At 48.2% G+C, this 24,755-nt stretch overlaps 2 protein-coding genes across 4 annotated transcripts in view; one reads left to right on the forward strand and one right to left on the reverse strand.

Moving 5' to 3' along the window:
- CYFIP2 (cytoplasmic FMR1 interacting protein 2) overlaps positions 1-24,755 on the forward strand; it is a 50,273-nt gene that overhangs the window by 10,259 nt on the left and 15,259 nt on the right. For 2 of the 3 annotated variants that reach the window (XM_030957216.1, XM_030957218.1), the window contains exons 6-24: positions 663-844; positions 1,140-1,236; positions 1,882-2,010; positions 2,931-3,035; positions 5,771-5,862; positions 8,661-8,778; positions 10,223-10,342; positions 10,662-10,787; positions 11,662-11,828; positions 12,106-12,253; positions 12,590-12,743; positions 13,265-13,421; positions 14,142-14,238; positions 14,791-14,867; positions 15,725-15,833; positions 16,141-16,260; positions 16,893-17,092; positions 17,570-17,657; positions 24,572-24,715. In XM_030957216.1, the coding sequence (XP_030813076.1) occupies positions 663-844; positions 1,140-1,236; positions 1,882-2,010; positions 2,931-3,035; positions 5,771-5,862; positions 8,661-8,778; positions 10,223-10,342; positions 10,662-10,787; positions 11,662-11,828; positions 12,106-12,253; positions 12,590-12,743; positions 13,265-13,421; positions 14,142-14,238; positions 14,791-14,867; positions 15,725-15,833; positions 16,141-16,260; positions 16,893-17,092; positions 17,570-17,657; positions 24,572-24,715 (2,430 nt within the window). The remainder of the gene's footprint in view (positions 1-662; positions 845-1,139; positions 1,237-1,881; positions 2,011-2,930; positions 3,036-5,770; positions 5,863-8,660; positions 8,779-10,222; positions 10,343-10,661; positions 10,788-11,661; positions 11,829-12,105; positions 12,254-12,589; positions 12,744-13,264; positions 13,422-14,141; positions 14,239-14,790; positions 14,868-15,724; positions 15,834-16,140; positions 16,261-16,892; positions 17,093-17,569; positions 17,658-24,571; positions 24,716-24,755) is intronic. The other variant, XM_030957219.1, reaches the window with a different exon arrangement.
- FNDC9 (fibronectin type III domain containing 9) lies at positions 17,694-20,373 on the reverse strand. The gene is made up of 2 exons (XM_030957220.1): positions 20,275-20,373; positions 17,694-19,157 (listed from the first exon to the last, which is right to left on the reverse strand). Exon 2 carries the CDS (start codon positions 19,148-19,150, stop codon positions 18,488-18,490), a length of 663 nt encoding a protein of 220 aa, XP_030813080.1. The 5' UTR covers positions 19,151-19,157; positions 20,275-20,373; the 3' UTR covers positions 17,694-18,487.

Consider the following 24,755-nt stretch of genomic DNA (forward strand, 5'->3'; position numbering starts at 1 on the left):
GAGAGAGGCAAAAATAATCTATTCACTTTGGTGTTAACATCCTAAGCAGGGCTGTGCTATCCTTGCCTGCCAGGACAGCCCCCAGCAGGTCTCTCCCTTGCAGCCACCTGAGCAGAAACCTGAGACCTGTGTGAAGGAAAATCTGTGTGTTCCTTGCTCGGCCCCAAATCTTTTATACGGCTTGGGAATGAGCACAGCTCAGCCCTTCAAGTTCATGGAGACCCAGAGTCCCCACTGTTTGGAGCTAAGGCTGTCACAGGCTCCTGTTTTTGGGGATGTTGGCTGATGTGAAGAGCTGATTGTCCATTGCCATGTGGCAGTCACAGCTGCTGTGGGCTCCCCATCGCCACCTGCATTATAACCAGCTGCAGCTGAGTTTCACAATAATTTTTAGGTTTTATATCCTGTAAGGCCTTTATGTCCCAGCTAAAAAATGCAGCCTGATTTTGCAGAACATCCCACACTTGGAGTTGGAGAGCTCAAGCCCCTTTCTCCCCTCAAGCACTGAGCGTGTTTGTCAGCAGTGATTTGTAACAATTGGATGGGAACAGCAGAGAGGAACCTCAGACCCTCCATCCCCAGCCAAAAAAAAAATTTTTTAAGGAGCTGGTGGGGTGGAGGGGGTTCCCTGGTGGTGCATGACCCTGTGCCCTGCCCTGCAGCGCAAGGCCATCGAGCGCTTCTGCAGCGAGGTGAAGCGCCTGTGCCACGCCGAGAGGAGGAAGGACTTTGTGTCCGAGGCCTATCTCCTCACTCTGGGCAAGTTCATCAACATGTTTGCTGTCCTGGATGAGCTGAAGAACATGAAGTGCAGTGTGAAAAATGATCATTCTGCTTACAAAAGGTGAGAGGGGATAAAGTGGCGGGAATGGGGACAGGACTGTGCCTGGTCTGACCAGCAGTGAGGGCAGGAGGACATCAGGGCTGGTGATGGGGTTTCTGTGCTGTCCCAGGCTCTCTTTGTGAATTTAGGCAAATCTCTGAGCCCTGTTGTGTTTCAGTTCCCTCTTGGTGAATAGAGCTGTGATGGAGGGGGATCAGACACTGCAGCTTTGCTGCAGGTCAGACAGGGAAGGTGGGTGGTGACAGTCTCACATTGGCTGAGTGACCCTTGGTGATGTTGGATTTGTCCCTTCCAGAGCTGCCCAGTTCCTGAGGAAGATGGCAGACCCCCAGTCCATCCAGGAGTCCCAGAACCTCTCCATGTTCCTGGCAAACCACAACCGCATCACTCAGGCAGGTCTTTTTTCTCTGAGCCACTGAACCTTCCACGGGTAGAGAGGAGCAGTGACCTTGCTGAGGCTGACAGCTCCTCAGACCAGACTGTGGCAGCAGCTGTTGGGTCTTTGCCACTGGCTCTGGTGGTCTTTTGGTCAGGCTGTGTAATTCTAGCAATGTCTCTTCATGTGTCATCCTGGGTGGCTTTGAAGGTCTCTGTGTTAAGACAAAGATCAGGGTCTAAAAGATGTAAGAAGAGCTCTGGGAGGTGAAGGTTCTGCTGGAACCCCATCCCCTGCAGCTGATGGGGACTGCAGCTCAGCCCCCATGGCCCTCCACACTTCACAGGCTCCATTGGTTTTGCTGTATAGTTAAAATATCCCAGAGACAGGAGTCAGACACTTTGCTCAGAGCCACCCTCCTTTACATCTCATTGTCTGATGTTTGGGTGCTGTGATCAGTCTGAAGAAGAGCTGTCCTACAGAGGAAGGTTGTTTTTTCCAGGTAGTACCATGAGCTCAGTCTTCTGCTGGTAAACTTAACAAAAGCATAAATGAGCTTTGAAGGAACCTCTTGTTCCACTCTTAATCCTTAAAATGTTTCCTGCCTGGTTTCTGCTGTTCCTCTGCCCACATGGATAATGTGGCTTCTGTTGTGTTTCAGTGTCTGCACCAACAGCTAGAGGTTATCCCTGGCTATGAGGAGTTGCTGGCTGATATTGTCAACATCTGTGTGGATTACTATGAAAACAAGATGTATCTGACCCCCAGTGAGAAGCACATGCTCTTAAAGGTGAGGTTTGGCCATGCTTGTGGGGCTGGGTGCTTGCGTAGAGTCACTGTTGTTTTGGTAAAATGAAATTCACTCCTAGGACAACATCTCTCTTCAATTTCTTGATTTTTTGCTCCTCTGGGCTGACATGCATCCCTTTTCTGCAGAGACACTGCCCAGCACATGGTGGGTGAGAGCACTGGTGGGTGCCCTACATCCCCCAAGGCTGGAAGGATTTTTGTGTTGTGCATGCAAGTGCAGGATCATGGGCTTGACCCGTGTAACTGCAGAGGACATTGTAAAATCACCACCAACTTTGTAACCCAGAATTTTCTTCTTGATGCCCATTCCCAGCAATAATTCCTTGCAGAGGGCAGATGCTCCCAGGTTTGTTTTTCTGGCTGTAAAGAGTTCTCAAGATAAACATGCCAAAATATCTCTTTATTTGGTGTATTTGTCCTTGCTGTAAGTCAGTTTTGGCAATGATTGCAGTCACTATTACCATAAAAACTTCATTACAAGGGTGTGAGTCAGCTCAGGTTCTCTGATGTGTGGGGAGTTTGACTCTGTAATGATTTGTACTGAATTAATGAGTGGGGGAGAATCAATCCAGGAAAATATTTGAAATTCTTCTTCAGGAGTAAACTTTTGCCTTTGGGTGGAGAAAACTTTTGGGTTGTTGTTATGTGGGGAGAGGAGGAACAAATAACCAAGGGAAGCATCTGTGTTTTTGCACAGACAGCAGAAGCAATCCATTATGTGTCCTCTGCCTGCCCTGTGCCTCCTGGCAGATACAGGCACATTTTAAACATTTCCTCATGAGGATCAGGTGGTAGCAGGAACGTGAATTGGTCTTTCCTCATGCTGAGTGATGGAGCACTGTCTTTGGCTTGTGCTGCTGACTTCATGCTGCTGAAACCTTGCCTTTCCATCTTCTCCAGGTGATGGGGTTTGGCCTGTATCTCATGGATGGGAATGTCAGCAACATTTACAAGTTGGATGCCAAGAAGAGAATCAACCTTAGCAAAATAGACAAATTCTTCAAGGTCAGTGAGCTGTCTGTGTGAGGCTGGTGTTTATTGCAGACCGGTGGATTAACAGCCTGTACCACTGCACAGCAAAAACCAAACCACAGGAATCATTTACAGGTCCAAAAACCCAAGGGTTGAGAAGCTGTCCAGGCCAAAGGCTGAGGAGTGGAATTGCAGCAGGGGTGAGGGGAGCAGTGCTGCCCCTCAGTGCTGCAGGGCTGGCTCTGCAGTGGGAGCTGCAGCTCTGGCTGCTCCCTGCCAGGGGCCAGAGGATGGAGAGGCTGTTCCATGGGTGAGGGGAGGATGTGCCCAGCTGACATGGCTGCTGTCTCTTTGCACGTTCCTGAGACAGGTTTGCAGTCTCTGTGGTTTCAGGCCAGCAGCAAACCTGGCTGGTGTGCTGAGGTCTGTGTGGGTGATGGTTCTGCTTCTCTTTCCTTCTGCAAGCTGCTGGGCTGAGGACAGAGGACACAGCTGGCAGTTTTATTTCATGTATAAATTGCTCCCTGTAGCACAGGGAAAGCTCTTGGGGGAGTTTGTGTCAAATGGCACTTGGAGGTGCCCAGTGAGATCTTCAAAGGGTCACTCTGGTTTGATGAACCATTTTTGTCTGATCTGAGATGTGGATTTTGGGGAAAGGCCCATGAAGCCTGGGTGTTCCCAGGGGCAGGGTGGGAACAGCCACAAACCTCCCTCTGCTGGAGCACATCTGGCCATGGTCTGATCCACAGCTGGAGGCCAGGCTGCACTGCCCTGGCACCACTCAGCACAGGAAAGGTTTGGGATAACCCTGTTGGTGGAGAGGAGGGCTGAGAACCCTCACAGCACCTCAGGGAAGGTGTGGGCTCCTTTCCACTGCTTCTGGGCACAGGCTGGGACTGGGAGGCATTTTGGGTTTGGAGCAAGTCAGCTGTAGGAGGCATGGTAGGATCTAGCAAAAGACAAGTGGGTTGGTGGCAAGGAACAGGGGGACAGCAGAAGAATTTCCCAGATGGAGCAGATGGAGTCCTTCCTGAGTCCTTTATTAATCTTTCCCCTGAGATGGAAAGATTAGTTGCTGTTACCAAGACTTGCTCCAGATGAGGGAAAATGAGAAGGTGATGATTTGTGGAAGGGCACAGAGGGCTCCTTCCCATCACTCTTCTAGCACAGTGGATCCTGCCTGGTACTTCCCCCAGAGGTGGGGTGAGGAGCCTGGGTGAGGAGATTGGTGGTGGTGTTGGATAGAGGATGTCTCCCTGCTTACTGCCCTGAGGTTCAGTTTGTGGGTGATGTGCTGGGTGTGTGCAGGGCAGGGAGGAGGTGAGCCCAGGTTTGATGAAGGTTGGAGTGCATCCTCCCCTGAGCTCGTGGGGACCTGTTTACCTCAATTTGCTCCATTTCCTGGGGACAGCCCTGAGAGCAGGGGGCCACAGACACCATAACCTTATGGACAGGGCAATGATGAGGTGTTTAAAAAACCTCCCATCACTGGGGAGACTGCTCTGCAAAGGTGATTTATCACATCATTCTTTAGAGTCTTCAGGGTTTTCCCTGATTCAGCTTTGCTAATTCAGCTAAATCTCTAAATCAAGCCTTCAGTGTAATCTGTAGAGTTTGGTCATCTTGGTGCATTCAGACAGGTTTATTATTCATTGCAGAGTGCTGTGGGCCATCAAAGAATGAGGTAAAAATCCTTCCATTGCATGGAGTAACTTTCTCCTTTCCAGCTTGGTTTCCATTTGCACTTCTCCAGCATCTGTGGTCTCACCTAACCAGAAAAGTACCACTCCAAACTATCAGATCTCAATAAGGAAAGACCAACTACTCCTTCACTACATCTGCTTATTGCCTTCTGATTAAATTTCTAGTGGATTGCCCAGGAATTTGAGTGGAGAAAATGAACTACCCCTTCATTTAAACCTTTTGTGGAAGTGCCAGTGGGAATCCCTGATGACAGCATTACACATTCTGTGCACAGCTCAGCCTGAGAAGTGTGTGATAATAGGACAGGGAATTTGCCCCCATCTTCCCTGAATTTTGGGGCAAGGCTTTTTGTAGCTGGGTGAAGTTGAAGCTTCATATTTTATTGATGAGCTGTCAGTAGCCCTTGGTTGGATTTTTTTGCAGGTGGAGGTTTAGTGAAGGAGGGACCTGTCTGAGCTTGAGGTATCTTCAGAGCACTTGGAATTTATTTCCCATCCCAAACCTTCTGAGATGTGAAGGGCAAGCAGAGCCATGTTGCATTCCCTGTGTCTTTCTCTTCATGGAGAAGTTTTAAGACACGTCACAAGTGCTGAGTCCCTGGGGAAAGCTGGCACCTTCCTGGGTGTCCAGAATAGCAACTTGCTGGCTTTTCATCCCTCTGTTCTCTTGGAGGATTAGGCTGGGAGACAATCAGGCCTGCTCAGGACCACATTTCTCTCTTTTTGTTGTAAAAAGAGCCTTTCCTCTGGCTGTTAACAGCATTGACCCATTCTGGCCATAACCAGCCTGGTAGCAGTGAGCCCAGGGCTCCAGAGCACGCACAGGGGGTGATTTCCTCCCACAGAAAGCCTTGTGATCATTCTCAGTCATTTCCTAAGTGTGAAATGACCCTGGGTCCAGGTTTGCACTTTGCTTCAAACATCCTGACACTTGGCAAAGCTTCAGAGGTGCAGCATGCCTTTTTGGAGTCCCTTGGGTTGTGCTGGGGCCAGGCTCTCTCTCTCTCTCTCTCTTTCTTTCTCTCTCTCTGCCATGTTTCAACCATCTTTTGTTTTCTTTTCCAGCAGCTGCAGGTGGTTCCTTTATTCGGCGATATGCAGATAGAACTGGCCAGATACATTAAGACCAGTGCTCACTATGAGGAGAACAAATCCAAGTGAGTGCCTGCCATAATGTCTCTTGGCTTCTGTGTGTGTCCTGAGGGCCGTGGGGGCTGCAGCCCTGCAGGTGTGCCAGGCCTGTGCCCGTGTGTGTGTCCCTGTGGGGTGTGAGTCCGGCGTGCCAGCTCTGTGTGCCCGCGTGTACCTCCCTGTCCCTGCATGGGGAGATGTCCTCAGATGGGCCTGGGGGTGCAGCCAGCTGCCCAGCTCTGTGTAACCATCCCCTGGGAGCAGGCAGGGCTGGGAGGGGCTGGCAGGGAGGCAGGAGGAAGGAAGGGTGGCTGGGGCATGGACTGGGGCAGCGCCGGGTGCGTGCGAGCTGTGTGAGTGTGAGCTCTGTCCCTGCTCTGGGGAGATTTTAATCCACACTTTGCACCCCAAGGACAAAATCCTCCAGAGCATGAACACAGCACTGGATCTCTGCAGTAGCCAGGGTGTCTCCTCTAGCTCAGGCAGGGCTCATGAAGAAGGATGGCAGCCATAAGGGTTGAATCAGAGGCTCAGACGCTCTGGAAATTAATGAACTGGAAAAGACTGAATGTGGCCCTGACATCTGGATGTGGCACTCACTGCTCTGGTTTAGTTGATGGGGTGGTGATCAGTCAAAGACTGGACTTGATCTTGATGATCTTTTCCAACCTTAATGATTCTGTGTTTCTGGATATTGTGGGAGAAGAGCAGGAGTGGAGAGCTCAGGAGTGGTCTGGGCTCACAGGCAGTCTGCTGCTCCATCAGATGAATCCACAGACATTGTTTCAGTCGCAGCAGGGACGTGAAAGGCCCCACTGGTGTTTGTAGCTTTGCATCACACTCAGTGATTGCCAGGAGAGTGTTGTTAGGTTTGGATATCCTTGGAATAAGGTTTGCAACCCCTTGTGAGCACAGCCTGTGTGAGCTGTGCCTGGCTGCAGTGGTGGGTGGCAGCCAGGCTTTCAGCAGGCAGTGGCCTTCCACCTGTGGGACTGTCTTGGGTGGAAATGTGATTTCTCTGGTGTCTCTGAGGAGCAGCCAGGCTGGGCTGTCTCTCCAGCAGGACAGGAACTAACCTGCAGTGTCATGGCTTCTGTTTGCTCGTCCCCTTCCACCCCAGAGGGTCTGGCTTCTCTGCCTGCCAGGAGCAGCCCTCCTCCCCTGCCCTCCCAAAAACTGGTTGAAAAGTGCCTGTTAATTGTTCAGGAGAGGTTTGCAAACAGTATGGCAAAACTCCTGAGCAAAAAGTTTTCAATTAAAATTGGGGGGGAAAAGAAGAGAAAAAAATATTGTGTGTAATGTGAATTTAAAGAATACTTTTGAAAACTCTTTTTAAAAAAGAGAAAAATTGTCTGAAGATTTGCTCCTTTTAACCCCAAATCATTCAGAAAGCACATTTCAACAAAACGTGTGTCAGCAGCATTCCTCATTTTCTCATCTCAAAACCGAGATAGCTCATGGGCTGTTTTACCTGTGCACAATTTTAATGTCTGTCTTTGAAATCTGTCTCACCAGGTCTGTGTGCCATGCCGTACTAACCAATGTTTCTTCCTCACTCCCTTGCCTTCCCAGCAAACTGCATGGGACTCCCAACTCTAACTCTGCCAAGGTGCTTCCATGTAATCCCCATTTCTTACTAACATTGTTTTTGTCACTTTCTCTCCCTCCTTGTCTCCGTGCAAGTGGAATTAATTGGTGTTTTTCCCGCATGGCGCTTTGTCTCTGCACTGTGGAGTAGGTTGTGTGTGGCAGGGAGGGCTGGGGCAGCCCTGGCCAGTCCTGCTACCCTGCCCATTGTCCAGTGGGCAGCACATGGAAACGGGTAAGAGCCAAACTGGGGACTGGGGGAGGATGGATTTCACAAGGGATGACGTGGCACAGCATTTCCATTTTACCACCACCACAAATACTGGCAACAAGTGCAGTTAAGTGCAGGGATATGGGTATGTCCATATCAGGGGCAGGTTTCTCACCTTCCTTTTGAATGGGCCGTCTGAGTTGGAGAACAGGACTACCATAATGTGGACAATCATTTAGGTGGAAAAAAGTATAATCTGAACTTCTACATTGTGATGACAGAGTAAGACATGAGAATCTCACTGGTAGACAATTGGTTGCACAAAACATTTTGGTGGAGCCGTTCTGGTTCTATATCTGGGGTTAATACATTACAGGGAGAAAGGAGATATTAAATTAAATAGACCTGGTTTGTCCCATTCCTTCATACAACTGTGCCTTTGGCTGCCTTTTTTTAGGATGACATTACACACATGGTACATATGGGTGAATTCAAATGAAAATCTAATTCTGCTCATCGTTTGTACTCAGGGTTGTTCACTGAGCTGGCAGCATGAGCCAGAACCAAAAACAATGGGAGGGCTAGCTCTTTGCAGAGTTTTTCTTTGCAGGAGAAGACAGTGCAACCCAGACCTGGAAGGAAGACCTTTAGGGGGATGATTATTCTTAGGTTTAGCAGAAAGGATGCAAACAGTGCAGGTCTTTGAAGTCCATCCTTTCCTGAAAGCTTGTCCCGTGGTGGTCTGGGAGATTGCCATCTCTGCCCTTGAGGTAGGTGAGCCCACATGGAGAGCGGCCTTCAGGGTGGATGGAGCAGACACATCAGGCTGAGAGGTGAGGCCAGTGTCCCCATCCTGCTGTGTGAGACCACCTCTGGAGAACCCCACACACCAGAGAGACGACAGGGCTGACATTCGCCATGAGGGTGGCGTGCCTGGAGCACGTTGAAGCGCAGAGAGCAGCTGTCCCTGGGCTGTCTGAGTGGAAGCTGTGTCCTGTCCTTGACACCCTTGCTCTTTTTGCCCAGGTGGACGTGCACTCAGAGCAGCATCAGCCCCCAATACAACATCTGTGAGCAGATGGTGCAGATCCGAGACGACCACATCCGCTTCATCTCAGAGCTCGCGCGCTACAGCAACAGTGAGGTGGGTACAGCTGCACCCTGCAGCCAGGCCTGGGGGCACTGCTGGAACCTGGCTGGGCAGAATTTGAGCATTTCTGTGCTGTCAGGCACTGACCCCCAAGAGAACACTGCATTTGACCTGAGGCCGTGGAGAAGGCTTCCAAAATTGAATGATAGAACTGGGATTGTGAGTGTGCAGATTGAATAGAAGTGTGTAATATCACAGGGTAGGAAACTTAGAGTTGAAGGGTTTAGAATATAGTAATATATAAAGCAAGATGGAGATTTTAGGGCAGAGGCTGGTCTTTCTTTGTTACCTTCTTCTTCTTCTTCTTCTTCTTCACCTTCTTCACCTTCTTCTCCATGAGTTTTGGTGGTTTTGTGTAATTGGATAAAAAAGTCACATTGCAGGGCACGGGTGGTCGGCTATTGGGTTAAAACTAAGAATAATTTAGGTGTCATTTCTTAATTGGACAGTTTATCCTTAAAAGGCCTTGTAGAAAGAGAGATATATGTCTCCATTTTTAGCTTGTTAGAGTGAAGGTAGAACTCAGAGTTTGTAGGACTGTAACATAGATAAGAACTAATAAACATCCGAGTCCTAACTAGAAATACTGTCTCACACATTTAATCCCTACCTTGGCAAAAAGAAGCAAAGAATCCACGAGTGGACAAGCCTGGGACAGAGCAATGTGGCAGGACCATGGTCTGTCACTGATGTACAGCAAGGAGGGGTGGAGGACATGGGTGGAACAATCTCCTCTTCATGCAGCAATAAAAAAACAATTTATGAAAGGTACAAAATCATGTGCACCAGGAGATCTACAGCAACAGCTTCTGCTCCTTGACCACAGCTTCATTAAAATAACCAGGAAAAAAAATTGGCAACTAAATGTTTATAATCAGGCAAAAGTCAGAACACCAATGACTTGCAAATAGGGCTTTTCAATTGCACAGGCCTATCAGTCACAGCCTTGAGGAAAGTTCACGAAGGCATCTCTGTTCTTTTCATTACTGAATGCCAGTGCCCTCTCTGGTGCCATTGGGACTGTTTTTTGCACGTGTGATCCTCATTCATCAGTGTCAGTTTAACGAATCGTAGCATTCTCAGGCGCTTCTTTTTTGGCATTTGTAAGAGCTTCCTTGAACTTTAATCAGTAAAGGATTCTCAAGGATTTCAGTACTATTAGACCATTGAAAAGGAATGGGAAAGTGGAATAAAAAGAGTCAGTTATTTGCTCAGAGGTGACAGGTCAGACTCATTTTTTTTGTAGGGAATAATTTGACTGGCTGTGTAAAAAGAGCCTTGCCAAGGTCTTTTTTCCTGAGGGATGGTATATGCTTTACTCAATTCTAGCTTGGTCATAAGGTCAGGAATTCATTTCAGGATTTGGGAGAGAAATCTGTTGACTGAGTGAAGCCCCTGCAGCAAGTTGTTGATTGTAGCATGATGGGATTTCTTCCAGGTGGTCACTGGCTCGGGCCTGGACAGCCAGAAGTCGGATGAGGAGTACAGGGAGCTCTTTGACCTGGCTTTACGGGGGCTGCAGCTGCTCTCCAAGTGGAGTGCCCACGTCATGGAAGTGGTGAGTGCACCCCTGCATCAGTGAAAGCAGTTTGGGATGAGTCTGGGAGCAACTAAAACTGTAATTCAAACAATGATGGAAATTCTTAATTTGCCAAGTTTTGACCACATCTCAACACAAGTCCATAGATATCAAATGCCTGTTATGACTGGCAGCCTCTCAGATAAAGAAAACCAATTCACTAAGTGATAATAAAGCCAAGAATGTCAAACCGCAGTGATGTCTAGAGAATGTTTTTTTGGCATACAGCCTAATTCAGTCTTTCTAGCCTATCTTCTTCCTCATTGCAATGTTGACATGGTCTCTTTCCATATTCTAGTACTCTTGGAAGCTGGTTCATCCCACAGATAAATTCTGTAACAAGGATTGCCCAGGAACAGCTGAAGAGTATGAGAGAGCCACTCGGTACAACTACACCAGTGAGGAGAAGTTTGCCTTTGTGGAAGTAGGTGCCACTTGCACAAGAGTCAGAGCCAGCCCAGGCTGGTTTCCTGTCCATGTTCCTCAGGCCAGGGAAAGAGAAGGGAAGGGTGTTCTCACCAGACTCTGCCATGTGACCCATGTTAAGGGATTAAGGGTTCCCTTAATCTGGCCTTTAAATTGCCCCTGGCCAGTATTGGGTCTGTCATGGAGCCAGCTGATGTTGGTTTTATTGGATGTGGGGGGAACGTGTGAAGCTGCTTCCAGAAGTCACCGCTGTAGCTTCTTGCTCCCAAAATGTTGCCACACAAACCCAGAACAGGGGGCTTGCAGAGCAGTGTGACCTGGAGCAAGAGCAGCAGCTGCATCCAGGAGCTGTGCAAACACAAGAGATGCTCAGCCAGTCCCCAGGACCCATCAGCTCTCAGCCTGGCTGTCTGTAAGCAGTGGGAACAGTTCTCTGAGCCAGGCTCTGGGAGGCCCTCACCTTCCTCCTGCCTTACACAGCCCAGGGTGGTTTGGATGTTGCCTTATGGCTTCCTCCACTGTGCTGTTGGGCAGGGCAGGCTGTGCCCTGTGCAGATGCAGCTCTGCACAAGCTGCACCCACACGTGGAGCACGTGCAGTTTCCTGGGATTGTGGGGTATTAAAGATACCAAGAGATCAGGGGTAAAAACAAAGGACAGGGGCCATTTGCAGGAAACTGATGGTATAAATGCTTTCCTCAGCTTCTTGTGACCTGTAAAGCAGCTAACACCCAAAAATGAGCTGCCTGATCACTGGGCCTATGATAGTTGAGTAGAATTAATTCAGTCCTGAATTCTCTCTGTGCTGGATTTAAAGCCCTCTTCACACAATGGAAAAACAGCATTGACATCTGCGTTTAACTTTTGCTGCAGGTGATTGCCATGATCAAAGGCCTGCAGGTGCTGATGGGGCGGATGGAGAGTGTCTTCAACCAGGCCATCCGCAACACCATCTACGCGGCCCTGCAGGACTTCGCCCAGGTGACCCTGAGGGAGCCTCTCCGACAGGCTGTCAGGAAGAAGAAGAATGTTCTGATCAGGTCAGTCTGTCCCTGAATGCAGAGCAAAACCCATATATTTATTGGCGTTGTTACACTTTGTAATACACAAGCCCTGTGTATGCTCCAGTACACAAGCAGCCAGCAGCCCTTGGCCAGCAGCTCCTCCAGAGGTAATGTTTTGGGCATCATCCCAGCAATCCAGCTGTGTATGATCCCACCTCGGGTACCTCTCCTCTCATATGTGCACAGCCATAGGTATTTTCATCCTGAAGTAAAATCAAGCTTAAGCACTGCTCTCCCTCTCCCCCCGCTCCAGTGTCCTTCAGGCGATTCGGAAGACGATCTGTGACTGGGAGGGAGGTCGGGAGCCTCCAAATGATCCTTGCCTGAGAGGTGAGAAGGATCCCAAAGGTGGATTTGATATTAAAGTCCCACGACGAGCAGTAGGACCATCAAGCACACAGGTATGTGAATGTCTGTCTCCTGTGTGGGGAATTAATGCTCTTAGAGCCATGTAGGAGTCTCCCACCCTGTGGGTTAGCAGCTGTTTCCGTGCTCTGTTCCACAAAGTCTTCATGCTCTTGTGTGCTAAATGTTGCTTTGGTGCCTAATTTGTTGTATAATTCCCAAAGCCTCTTCTTTCGTGGGTTTAATTATCTCTAACTCTGAAGGATATTGGCTTTTGTGTGCAGAGGGTGGTCACCACCTTGGAGAAGTGTTACTTTTTAGTTCCCAGAACCCCAGGGCTGTGTGTGAGGGTGTCTGGAGAGTGGTAACTGCATGTCACCTTTTTTCCAAAGCTTTACATGGTGAGGACCATGCTGGAGTCCCTCATAGCAGACAAGAGTGGCTCGAAGAAGACTCTGAGGAGCAGCTTGGATGGGCCAATAGTCTTGGCCATTGAGGAGTTCCACAAGCAGTCCTTCTTCTTCACCCACCTTCTCAACATCAGCGGTGAGATTATGGCAGGGGGAGGCTTGAACCCAGCCCTTGCATGCTCAGAAAGGCAAAAGCAGATCAGCTTTGCTCCTCATTGATCTAAGCAGAAGATTTTCCTTGATTTTTCCCAAATGTCCTACTTCTGCCTGGTTTGGGCATGCTTCTGTGTAGTATTCATTATGTGAACAGGGCTGTCAGCAACAGCAAATAGCTGCAGATGGGAGTTTATTTTCTAGGACTGGGCTTTTCTTCTGTCCCAGACAAACTGAGCCACTGGACACAGAAGAAGTCTTCCAGAATAACTCTGAGCCATTCCAGTGTTCTCCAGTGCTGGCCCTCTAGAGCAAAAGGGGTGACCCCTTCCTTCTTCTTGCATTACCAAGTGCTCAGGCAGCGTGGACATGGTCTGGGTTTAAAACCAGAGACATCCTAGAAAAATGTTCAGTACCCAAAAGCAAGGCTGCAGCAGCTGCCTCCTGTGCCATGCCCTGACTGCCATCCCCAGGGGTGTAACATGGGTCCTCTGTGCTTTCCAGAAGCTCTGCAGCAGTGCTGTGACCTGTCCCAGCTCTGGTTCCGGGAGTTCTTCTTGGAGCTGACCATGGGCCGCCGCATCCAGTTCCCCATCGAGATGTCCATGCCCTGGATCCTCACAGACCATATTCTGGAAACCAAAGAACCCTCCATGATGGAGTAAGGGCTGGTGGGCTCTGCTAGGACCGTGCACGTGCTGGGGTTTGGGGATTTTGTTCAGGAAGAAGGGGAGGATGGTGATGAGCAGTGTTTTTGGTGTGGGAGGTAAATTGCTCTGCTGTCACATGAATGGTGCTGTGTGAACAGCTCGTTAGCAGACACAGGGGCGACTTCCTGGCACTGGCACCTCTTCATGTGTCATAAACAGCAGCTGGCAACTGTTGGGATGTGGGCAGCACAGGGTGGCACTGTCACCTGCATGCAGCAGTGAAACAGATGTGTCACCAAAGGGGGTTGGGCCCAGGCTAAGCCACCTCAACTTCTTTTTGTATGTGGGATAAATGATATGAGGAATTGCTGTTCTGCAAGTGTAATCATCTTCATAATGTTTTCCTTGTTAGGAAAACTTGGTTGCATGGGCATTGTCAGAGCACTCTCTGGAATGAGGGCAAGGTGAAAGCTTTTTTAAGGGCAGAGAAGAAGCAAGTGTTGATTGAACAGCTCATACTTAGCTCACTTCCAGGTCAGCTGTAGATGCTTCCTGCAGAAGGGATAAAGAGGGATTATTTGAGGGGCAGCAGGGGGTGGCAGTGATAGGCATGAAGTCAGAGAAAAGCCTTTTTTTTTTTACAGCAGGCAGGGCATGACATGCACTGGCTGCAGTTTATGCTGATAAGCTCCAAAGTTAATTTTAGATGTGGTCTGTGTTCTTGCCCTCAGGTATGTCCTGTACCCCCTGGACCTCTACAATGACAGTGCATACTATGCTTTGACCAAGTTCAAAAAGCAGTTCCTGTATGATGAAATTGAAGCTGAAGTAAGTTCTCTTCATCTTTATTGCATGGAAAAAGCTCACAGGGGTCACACTGCCATGATTGACCCAGCAATTCATTATAGGCACCTTTCTCCTGAAAGAAATATTCTATCAGACTGAGAAGTTTTCAAGAAGATTAGCATTTCCAGAGACCCTACAGACTCTCCTGATTAAGGGCTTCAGCTCAGCTGTACCTGTAGGGAACCATGGAAGCCAAAAGCTGCCAAACACTGGGGACATGGCAGAGTCTGATGAGCAGAGGGTTTGAGACATCAGAGGAAAATGAGAAATTCCCTGAGAGGGAAGGGTGATTGAGGGTGGGGGACCAGGACCTGTAAGAACATGCAGAAGCTATAAAGAGAGAAATGTAACTGCAATTTTCTGCTTACCTTCAGCAATGTGAGAAGTGCAGTGTGGTTTTAAGATAGTGTGACCTTTAATGTATATTTGTATTAAATGAAGGATCTGTGTTGGGCTGTATTGATCTTGCGTGCGTAGGAAGGAGCTGTTCTGTGCTGGTGACACCCTCACCAAGTCTTGTTTTTTCTCCCCCAGGTGAATTTGTGCTTTGATCAATTTGTGTACAAGCTGGCAGATCAGATCTTTGCCTATTACAAAGCGATGGCTGGCAGGTAGGAGAGCCTGACTGCTGATGGTGACTGATGATATCGCTGCATCCAAATTGCTGTTAACCAAAAGATTTCCCTCAGGGAGCTGCCACCGCAAGAAGACACAACATAGATCATGCCTGTCCCCCAGAGCTGGCTGTCCAAGTCAGACCGATGTAGATGGGGAAAATTAATTAAGGAGACACAGTTAAAAGTGAAAAAATAATAATTGGCATCCGGAGCAGCAGTCGGAGTACAGTTTGTGAGAGCAGCAGAAAAGCAAACTGAGCTTATCACAGACATGTCCTTGTTTGACTTCTGTTTCTGTACCAGGCAGAGGACTGGAAGCCTCCCATCTCTACAAAACAGGAATATGCACTTGTCCTCACCCTAGTAAAGCAGCAGGACTTGTTCTCCCTTTGGGGAGATAGAACCTTTGTGGCATATCCTCCTTACCAGTTTAAAGGGCATGGATGAAATCTAGTGAGAGTCTTCTTCTCGTGGCCCCAGAGGTGAACCAAGTTCTTCCATGTGACATCAAGTTCTGTCTCTAGGTCACATTTGGCCTTAGAGAAGGAGGACAATCACCATCACCAACCAAATGTTCCCACAGCAGATCTTCAAGGAGGGAACACACCAGGGGAACCACCCAGTACCTGGCAGTGATATCTTTCAGCACATTTTTATTTATTTTTGGATGTTTTAGCCACAAAAGACAAGCAGGGCAGTCCCCAGATAACAACTACTTCTCTGTGATTAAGTGTGCAGAGATTTCTTGGAATTCAGAGCCAAGATTAAGGGGGCTAAAACAACTCTAGAAAGACTCATAGAGAAGCTGATAGTGTAGTTTCTATCTTCCTGACACTGCTTCCCTTTTTCAGTGTTTTACTGGACAAACGTTTCCGGGCTGAGTGCAAGAATTACGGGGTGATCATCCCATACCCCCCATCCAACCGCTACGAAACGCTGCTCAAGCAGAGGCACGTCCAGGTACAGTGCAAGCAGCAGACTCCAGTACTCATCACTCCTGGTCTGTTTTCCTTTTGGTGGAGGAGGGCATCCTAGCTGATACCAGCTCTGGGCTGAGAAGTGTTGAATCTGTTTGTGACACAAAAATGAGTTGTGCTCCACATTTCCCTCATTCCTTCTTAAGTAATGTACACTCAACCAAGGCACTTGCGCCGCCACTTTCACGTTTAAGCAGATTTTGAGGTTTGGTTTGAATTTGTGTGTGGAGTAAAAAATAAAATACATTTTCCCCATCAGGATATAACATGCAAGTCTTTTCTTTTGCCAGTTGCTGGGCAGGTCAATCGACCTGAACAGGCTCATTACCCAACGCATCTCTGCAGCCATGTACAAATCATTGGACCAGGCCATCAGCCGCTTCGAGAGCGAGGACCTGACATCCATCGTGGTAAGAACTTCTATTGACTCTGAGTATGAGCAGGGAGACTAATACACTGCTGGGGATGCACAGTCAGCTGGCTGCTGTTTTGAGTTCCCCTGCAGTAGGTTTCAACCAGTCATGTATCTTGCTTTATGCTGCTGAGTCTTTACTGTTTCTGTTTATGCAGCTTTAATTGCGTTATTATCAGACCATTAAGTATCTGTGTAAATCATAAGGGGACAGCAGTTAGACTTTGCAGAGCTCATGTAAGAGAGTCCTGTAAACTGAGGGAAGGAAATTTTGCTTTAATTCCCAGCTGGATGAAGGTGGCTGTGACATTGTTCATGTGTGTACAGGATTTTCTGTCTTTGATATGATACAGGAGCATCAGAGTCAAGCAGTGTAAAATTACCAGTTTCCACCTTTGGAGGATTCTGAGGTGAAAGCCAGCCAGTGCTCAGTGGGGAACAAATTAATTTTGCTTCCTGCAGCTTCACAAAATACTGGACCAGAACCCCCTTGAGTGGAAGTGCAGCTGGCCTTGGCAGCTGAGTTAAATTGATGTCTTTAGTTCTGCATGCGTGTGGATAAAAAAACCATTCCCCTGGCAATTAAATCAGCTGTTTCTGTTGCATTTTCTGCTGCTGTATGTGCTGCAGGAGCTGGAGTGGCTCTTGGAAATCAATCGCCTGACCCACAGGCTGCTGTGCAAGCACATGACCCTGGACAGCTTCGATGCCATGTTCCGCGAGGCCAACCACAACGTGTCCGCGCCCTATGGGCGCATCACCCTGCACGTCTTCTGGGAGCTCAACTTCGACTTCCTGCCCAACTACTGCTACAATGGATCCACCAACAGGTGAGAAGGGACAGCAAGGCCACCTGGAGACCCTGCTTTTCTTTCCAGAATGTCAAACATGCCACTTGAAATTGATGTGCATTGTGGAGAGGTTTGTGCTCCCTGTGGGATGCAACAGTTACTCTTAAAATGAATTTGAAACCCACCATCTTCCTTTGGTCTTGAAAATGTTAGTTTCAAGCATAACATTTTCAACATTCTTGAAAATGTTAGTTCAAATTCAAGCAGTAGTTAGGCAGTAATTGAAGTGGCTGAGGGTTGGTTGATATTGTTTTCTTGCCTGCCAAAAATGAGACGAAATCTCTGTTTTGGTAAGTTTTACACCACCAACAGATTGTGGCAAGATTTTGCATTCCTGTTGGTGTAGCTCAAGTGATGAATTCTAACCAGCCTGCAACTGCAGGTCATCCCAGACCATGCAGTGTCAGTTATCCAGGTTCTGACCACTTCCCTGCCCATCTCCCATGCCTGCTGCAGGTTTGTGAGGACAGCCATCCCCTTCACACAGGAGCCCCAGCGGGACAAGCCAGCCAACGTCCAGCCCTATTACCTCTACGGGTCCAAGGTCAGTAAATGAGCCACAACAGCCAGAGGGGTGGGGGTTGGAAATATTTATTTAGGAAGAGAAAGAAAGGCAAGGACTGGTTCATTTACAGAGTGGTGGGTGTGAATGAGCAGGGTCACGTCACTGTGTGCAACCAAACAGACATGCAAGAAGCAGATTCATGTGCTGTTGCTGTTGTTTTTCCATATTCTTCTCCATAAAATGCCCATGTTAAGGGGTGTCAGCACTGCCCTTGCTTGGTGTTGGCACTGAGACTGAATCAAATCCTTCTAAATGCACAGGCAAGTGAGCAAGCTGGTGCTCTGATGCAGTGATGCTCCCCAAGGAAAGTACCACTTCAGGAATCCCATTTTCTGTTCAAAATGGGAATTACTGAAATACTTGTGTGTGCACTACTTAATACTGACAAAAAGCTTTTTTCTCAGGCTGCAATGACTGCTTATGCAGGCGTTACAGAGGCTTGGGTTGTGATGCTAGTGGAGGGGCACTCAAGTGTGAAACTACTTGAGTGGAGTTTATTTCTTATGCACATTTGATTGATGACTCTGAGGTGAACCTACAGCACTGATGCATATGAGCTAATGACACTACAGTCTGCCAAGCCTGGCTGTTCCCAGAGAGCTGACTTGGTTTCTTTTTTAAAAATCCTCAGTAAATGAGAGTATTTTTGTCACTTGACAAAAATCTTTCTCCCTGTGACCAATGTCTATGCCTCATGTTCTACGCTGGGACAGACAGCTGCCATGGACACACAGACAGTCCTCTTGGCAAGAGCTGGGGAAGAGCAGGACAAACCAAACCTCTAAGCAAGATTTTGTTTCCTTTTGCTTTCATTGAAGGCCATGCTGTGGAAGGATGGCCCTTTTATCATCGCTGTTTTTATAGGAAAAAAAGCAGTGAGGGGAGTTATACGGGCTCTCCTTCACGAAACTGGAGCTCCTCATCAGCACAGTGGTCATGGGCACTTCCAGGAGCTCCTCTCTCAGTCCATCACTCAGTGGCTCCTCTGGTGAGCCACTTCCTTCCCCCACTTCTTCAGGGCTGCTGTCGGGGTGCTTCAGCCTGGCAGCCCAGTGGCAGCGTGCAGACCAGAACTGCAGGCAGCCGTAGGCCAGCAGGGCGAGGAAGCAGAGGAGCAGGAGGCTGCTCACCATCCACATGGACGTGGTGGGCTCGTGCTTGGAGCCGCCGAAAACCAGGGGGATTTTGTCCAGCGTGTGGAAGGTGGTGCAGTGGTTGCTGGAGGGGTAGGAGTTCTTGCAGGTGATGCAGAGCACGTAGATGGTGGAGGGCGTGAGGCGGTGCAGCACCAGGGAGCTGAGCGGGTGCGGCACGCGCTCCTCGCGGTGGAAGTTCTGCCGCAGGTAGCCGGCGAAGACGCTGTTCCAGTTGGGGCGGTACATGACGTGGTAGTAGTTCTCTGGGCAGGGGCTGCTCATGGCCCAGGACACGGTGGCACTGGTGTAAGTGATGTTGTGCACCTCGATGTTCATCGTGCCCCTGAAACCAGAGGCAGGGAGAGGCTCAGGTTTGTGATTCATGTCAGGGCTCAAGGGACGCTGATATCGGTGGAGTCTTTCCTTACTCTCCCTGAGATTGGACTCAAAACTACCCTGCCTCACTTAGGTGACATGCTAAAATTACAAAAGACAAATCCAGACTACTGTATCACTCTGCTTCATAACAAAAACGTCCAGCTGGAGCACAGGGTATACTTTTTGCTCCAGTTACATTTTTTTAAAAAAATCTCTGTGACTGCTTCTCTGTTTCAGAAGCTATTTTAGCTTTTTGTTTCCCACAAAATAAAAATGATACTGCAAATATTATTAGCATAACGTGATTCTTAAACTATTAAAGCTATTTTAGCTTTTGGTTTCCCACAAAATAAAAATGATACTGTAAGTGTGATTAGCATAAAGGGATGATTAAACTAGCTCCAGCTTGCCTTGTGAAGCTGCCAATCAACAGATATTTTGATTTTACACCTAAATGCCATTTTGAAAGCTCCATAATGATTAATTCACTGTTTTAAATTGTCACTGCATTTTCTGTACCTTCTTTGCTTAATAAAGTATGAACTCTTTCTGTTCCTGCAGCATCTCACACTGCAATATCAGCATCTTAAATGTGAAATCTGTAGGTTGGTGAAATATAAAAGCAGTGCCTTTAGGGAAACACAAATATATGAATAGTAAGAACAAAGACAGAAAAAAGACACTGCCCACCTAACAAATTTAAACATTTCAACTGATTTGAGCCAGAGCCAGTGAGTAGTAGGTGATGATCCCGGATGGTACAATGTCCTGTAGTTTTTTAGTACTCTCTGAGCTGTGTGGCTGTTTAGCAACCGCCACAAATTACTTGAGCACATCCCTTCTTTAGATCCCCAAAGTGCTCTCTGAGCCTCGCTGCAGGGTTCTCTCTCCTGGCCAGAGAGTGCTCAGAGCAGCACCTCCATTCAAGTGAGCTGGTTTACTCATTCCTTTTTCCTCTCTCTCTAACAATAACTAACTTTCCTTTCATTCACTCAAGAATAAGCTTATTCTAATGATGGCTAACCTGTCCTTACACGAGGCTGCACATGCCCATGCTGAGCCCTCCCAGAGCCAGCACTTACCTCCAGCCAGGTCCTCAGTGGTGACAGAGGTGACAGGTCTGGTGACAGAGTGGCCTCAGGCAGTGCCTTGCCAGCACTCACCTCCCTCCTGCCTCTGCTAAATCCCTTCCCTGAACTCCCTCGTTTATACCCAGCTCGGGCTCCGTCATCTCTCACCATGGCAACCAATAGGAAAGGATGGGCAGGCATCTTCCAGTGATTTGGGAATGTTATCCCTAAAAGCTTCTGCCTGGGAGAAGTCTGTGTCTCCAAGGCAGGAAAAAACAAGCCAGGTAGGGTTTTTTACTGGCTTATTTGAGTATTATTTTTTCCCTGTATCCACAATCCCCCAGCAAGAACATCACTGAGCCCAGCAGGCTCTGGGGTTACAGGCACATGGTGTGAAATCTGGGATCCTGACCTGTGGTTCCCATTGACTCAGAGACTCTGTCTTTAATTCTGTGATTCCTTGCACACTTAAACTACTGATTTAAGTTAGAGCCATCAGCAGTACATTTTGATCCCTGATGGTGCTGCAATTTCCAGTAGCCTTTTAATATTTTCTAAACTGTGTGATGGGACTAGGAATTGGCTTTTCAAAGACTTTGACCTCCTGCTGAACTGCATGGGATTAAGACCTGCTCTTTGAATGCCTCTGATTTGCAGGCAGCTTGGGGATGTCCCCTGTTGTTGTACCCTGTCAGTCTGGTGAGAGGGCAGGAGGGAGAAGCAAAGCCAGTGCCTGTGCTGTTCAGGGAAGCAGGTTGAGCCTGTGGCCAGGAGGGGACAGATGGGCTTGGTAGGGAGAGGCTCTGAACAAGTGACTTGCTCCTCTCTAAAGCCAAAATGTGCTGGAGAGGAACTTTCCCAGAAATGTTGATGCTGAGTCTGGAGTTACTCATTCCACTTTCTAAGACACTCTCAGCTGTTGCACTGAAATTAGGTTGGCTGGGAGCCCTGACTTGTCTTGGGTTCTCTGCAAGTTCTTTTTTTGTCTCTGAGTATATTGCTCTTTCATTAGCTCTTCGTTTTTCCGAGGGAATTCTGTACCTGTCAGTACTATCTATTATCTCTCTCTGTTTAATTTTATCAGATAAAACTCTCCCTGCCTTTCCTCAGGTGAGCTCGGACAGGTCTGAGTGATGGCCAACAGCAAGGTCACAGACATGGAAATAGAACTGGGGTTTGATTTGCTCCATTTGTTGCTAAAGCTTCTCCAGAGCATTGCTGGTCACCTCCTGAGCTCCTAAAGCAACACTGGGGCCTTGCCCACATGGTCACAGTTACAGATGGCTGTCCCTGAGACCTGGGTGCAGGATGGGCTCTGTGAGACACTGGGAGCTCTGCCCCATGCTGGAAATCCCAGCCTCCCATCCCCAAAACCTGCCCATTTGGCCCCAAACCAAGGATGGGGCAAACCTCTGCAGTGTCTCCAGCAGCTGCTGCTCGCAGGAAGTGTCAGGGTCAGGCTTTGCTTTGGTCCTCTGAGGGGTCAGAAGTGGCCACTGAGCACGGGGGAGTGAGCTGTGCTGTGCTGTGCTGTGCAGTGCAGCCAGCTTGTGCCTTCAGCTGCTTTGTCTTAAAATACCCACTGGTGTCATTTTTTACATCCTACAGTCTCTACCCCAAGCTGTGTATCTCACCCTTAAATGGAGTTATATTTTTAATTGCTGGCAGAGCATTATTATTAGACGCAAGCCTGCTGTTAGTGCACTGTGTGGCTCTGCAGAGAGCTCCAGGAACCCACCTCATCCTGCAGACAGGCGGGCGTGAATCATCCTGCTCATCTGCAGCCACTGCACATCCTAAAAGGTCTCTTCTCCCAGTCAGGCTAATTGCTGAGACCCCCACTCAAGGGAGGAGCTGGCTGGGAGCTGCTCTCCAGCCCCTTTATCCCACTGAGGAGTGAGGGAGTGCTGCCAGGTGGGGGCTGCCTGTACAGCCAAATGTCAGCCCTGCTGTGGGAAAAACCTGACCAGCTGCACCACAGCTGGTACCAGGGGTGGCAGCCCATCCCAGGGGAACAAGGCACGTGCACAGACAGAAGTCCCCTGCCCATGGAATAGCAAAGAGGCCTCCAGAAATGAATGTGGATTCATGAGCCCACTGAAATAAGGATTTTTTTATTCCCCCAAGCTAGGATGAGCTAGTGTGCTGAGTCTGGGGAAATAACAGGGTAAAGGAGCCTACAGGGAGGTGTGGAGGGAAGGTGCAAGGAGCCATCTCTGGGCCACTTGGATCACCCCTGCAGCACTCACTTTCTGGGGACACTGGGGCTGGGACAGTGCCTTGCAAAAGTTAAAGCAACAAAAGCTGTGGGAGTGTGGCTGGGCTGGGGCCCTGGAGCACTGACTTCCCTCTGGGATGGTCATTTTGGCCATTTGGCAAATGTTCCAGCTTGGGCATTACCTGGTGTTTAAACAGAAACACTTCTCAAAAAAACACATTGCAGTTTTTCACAAGTATCACGGTGCATAACCAATGGCTTTGGGTCTGTCTCTACCAGACTTTTAAAGACTTGGTTATCTGAGGATGCAGACAGAAGCCTAATTGAGGTGCTCAGTTCTCTTAAGAGCTGGTATCCAAGGAGTTTTGAAAGTAGGCTTCTGTCTGCCTAAATAATTCTTAACTCTGACATATACCCACATACTCAGGGCCCTTTTTTTTTTCTTTAAGTTTTGATGGGAGAGAAAGGTCTTGCTTATTGTGAATGAGCCTCCAAGGCAGTCTTTCTGCGCTTAAAATTGTGTTTCGGGGCTATTTGCACCTACCAGGAACAAGAGGTGAAATTACATTTCACAGAAAATAGGGGACTTTCTAGCTGAGCCTTATTTCTGCTGGTTCAAAGAGCACTTAGGAATTACAGCAGGTAACAACCTGCTGGACCAGATCTGTAGGGTTGAGACAAAATGAGGGAGAATTAATTGATTAAAGTAACTGACAAGTCTGTGAAAGCGTGGTCAGTACACTGGTGAAATTCTGTACCTGAGAGCAAAAGAAAATAGTTTTCCAATTTTTAGCCAATGGCTTTGTAACCCATTAGCAGCTCAGATGAAGTGTTAAAGGTAAACCTTGTGGAGTGAGTCAGGAGTGGAGGGTGACAGGAGCCTCCAGCTGGGGATATTGCAGCAGTGGTGGAGCAAAGACAACATTTTGCCCTGTTCTGGTACCCCAGCCCTGTCTCCCTTTCACCCAAACTCCTCAGTGCCTTCATGCCATCCCTCCCTTGGCTCCATTACTGGCAGGAAAGGATCCCTGTAGAATATGTCTGCAGTATCCAAGGAAGGCATTTGGGATTCAGTCTGATTTGTTTCCTTATCTTTGTTTTACGTGTAGGTAAGCATGAGCCTGGGGTTAATCTGTGTTTTGTTGGAAGGGCACTATGTGCCAGGATCTTTTCCAGGATGGCTTTTTTGCTGTTCCCTGAGGCTGAAGTGGAGATGTCGGGGGGGAGAGTGCAGCCCCTCTGGGCTGAGTCGTGATGCCAACACTGACATTGCAGAGCCCTCTCTGGGCATGTGGAGTCTCAGCTAAATCTGAGTCTCAGTACTTCTCTGCAGAGCACACAAGTGAATTAATTCCCCCTTCTTCTCTTTGCCTCACACCAAATGGATCCTGTAAATGTTCTAGTAATGAAGTGTTGCAGCAATTTCCATGTTTCCAAGATGACACTGGTAGAGTACATTCCTGGAAATCACTTTCTGTTCTCTGCTGCTAAGAATTTTTGGGGGCACCATTCTCCCCAGACCAGTGTCAAATTCTTACCCTTGGCACGGACCCATGGGATGTCTGTTAAGTAGAGGCTGATGTAAAGCTTTGCAGGATGCAAAAATGATCTTTTCTGTGTCTTTTCCATCTGCCCTTAAACTCAGTTGCTTCAGTTCCTTCTTTTCTTAATAAGTCTCATTTAAAGCAAGTGCTCATAGGGAAAAAAAAAATCTGTCTGCTTGAATGTATGTAAAACTTTTCATTTTAGTGGAGAACAATTTGATTTTGAAGAGGCAAAGGGCCATTGAACTATTTGATTGGGAGTGTATGGGAGAGTAAATTTCCTTGGAAATGAAAGTGGTGTTGCTACATAGGAGGGTAATAAAGCCTTGTGACGTGACAGTGTTGAGGTTAGAGCATATCTGAGCACATAGGAAGAAAAGCAATCTCTTCTCCTACAAGAAGCACAAGTGGGAATGGCCATCAGTATTATTATTTCTCTTCCTCCGCCTTAAAATTTGTAGTGATGGAACATAACACTGTGATAAGAGAATTACAGGTCTGGTCAGGAATTACAGGTCCTGTAACTGTCACCAATTCCTATTTGCAGCCTCTCAACATCGCCTACAGCCACATCTACAGCTCCTACCGCAACTTCGTGGGGCCGCCGCATTTCAAGACCATCTGTCGGCTCCTGGGCTACCAGGGCATTGCTGTGGTCATGGAGGAGCTGCTGAAGATTGTCAAGAGCCTGGTAATTCTGAGCCTGGCCCTGGTGCTGGAGAAACCCCAAA

The sequence above is a fragment of the Camarhynchus parvulus genome, chromosome 13, assembly GCF_901933205.1.
Source record: "Camarhynchus parvulus chromosome 13, STF_HiC, whole genome shotgun sequence".
In the NCBI taxonomy this organism is placed as follows: domain Eukaryota; kingdom Metazoa; phylum Chordata; class Aves; order Passeriformes; family Thraupidae; genus Camarhynchus; species Camarhynchus parvulus.

Coding starts and splice junctions, on each gene's coding strand:
- FNDC9 (XM_030957220.1), bottom strand. CDS start 19,150: ATGAACATCGAGGTGCACAACATCACTTACACCAGTGCCACCGTGTCC.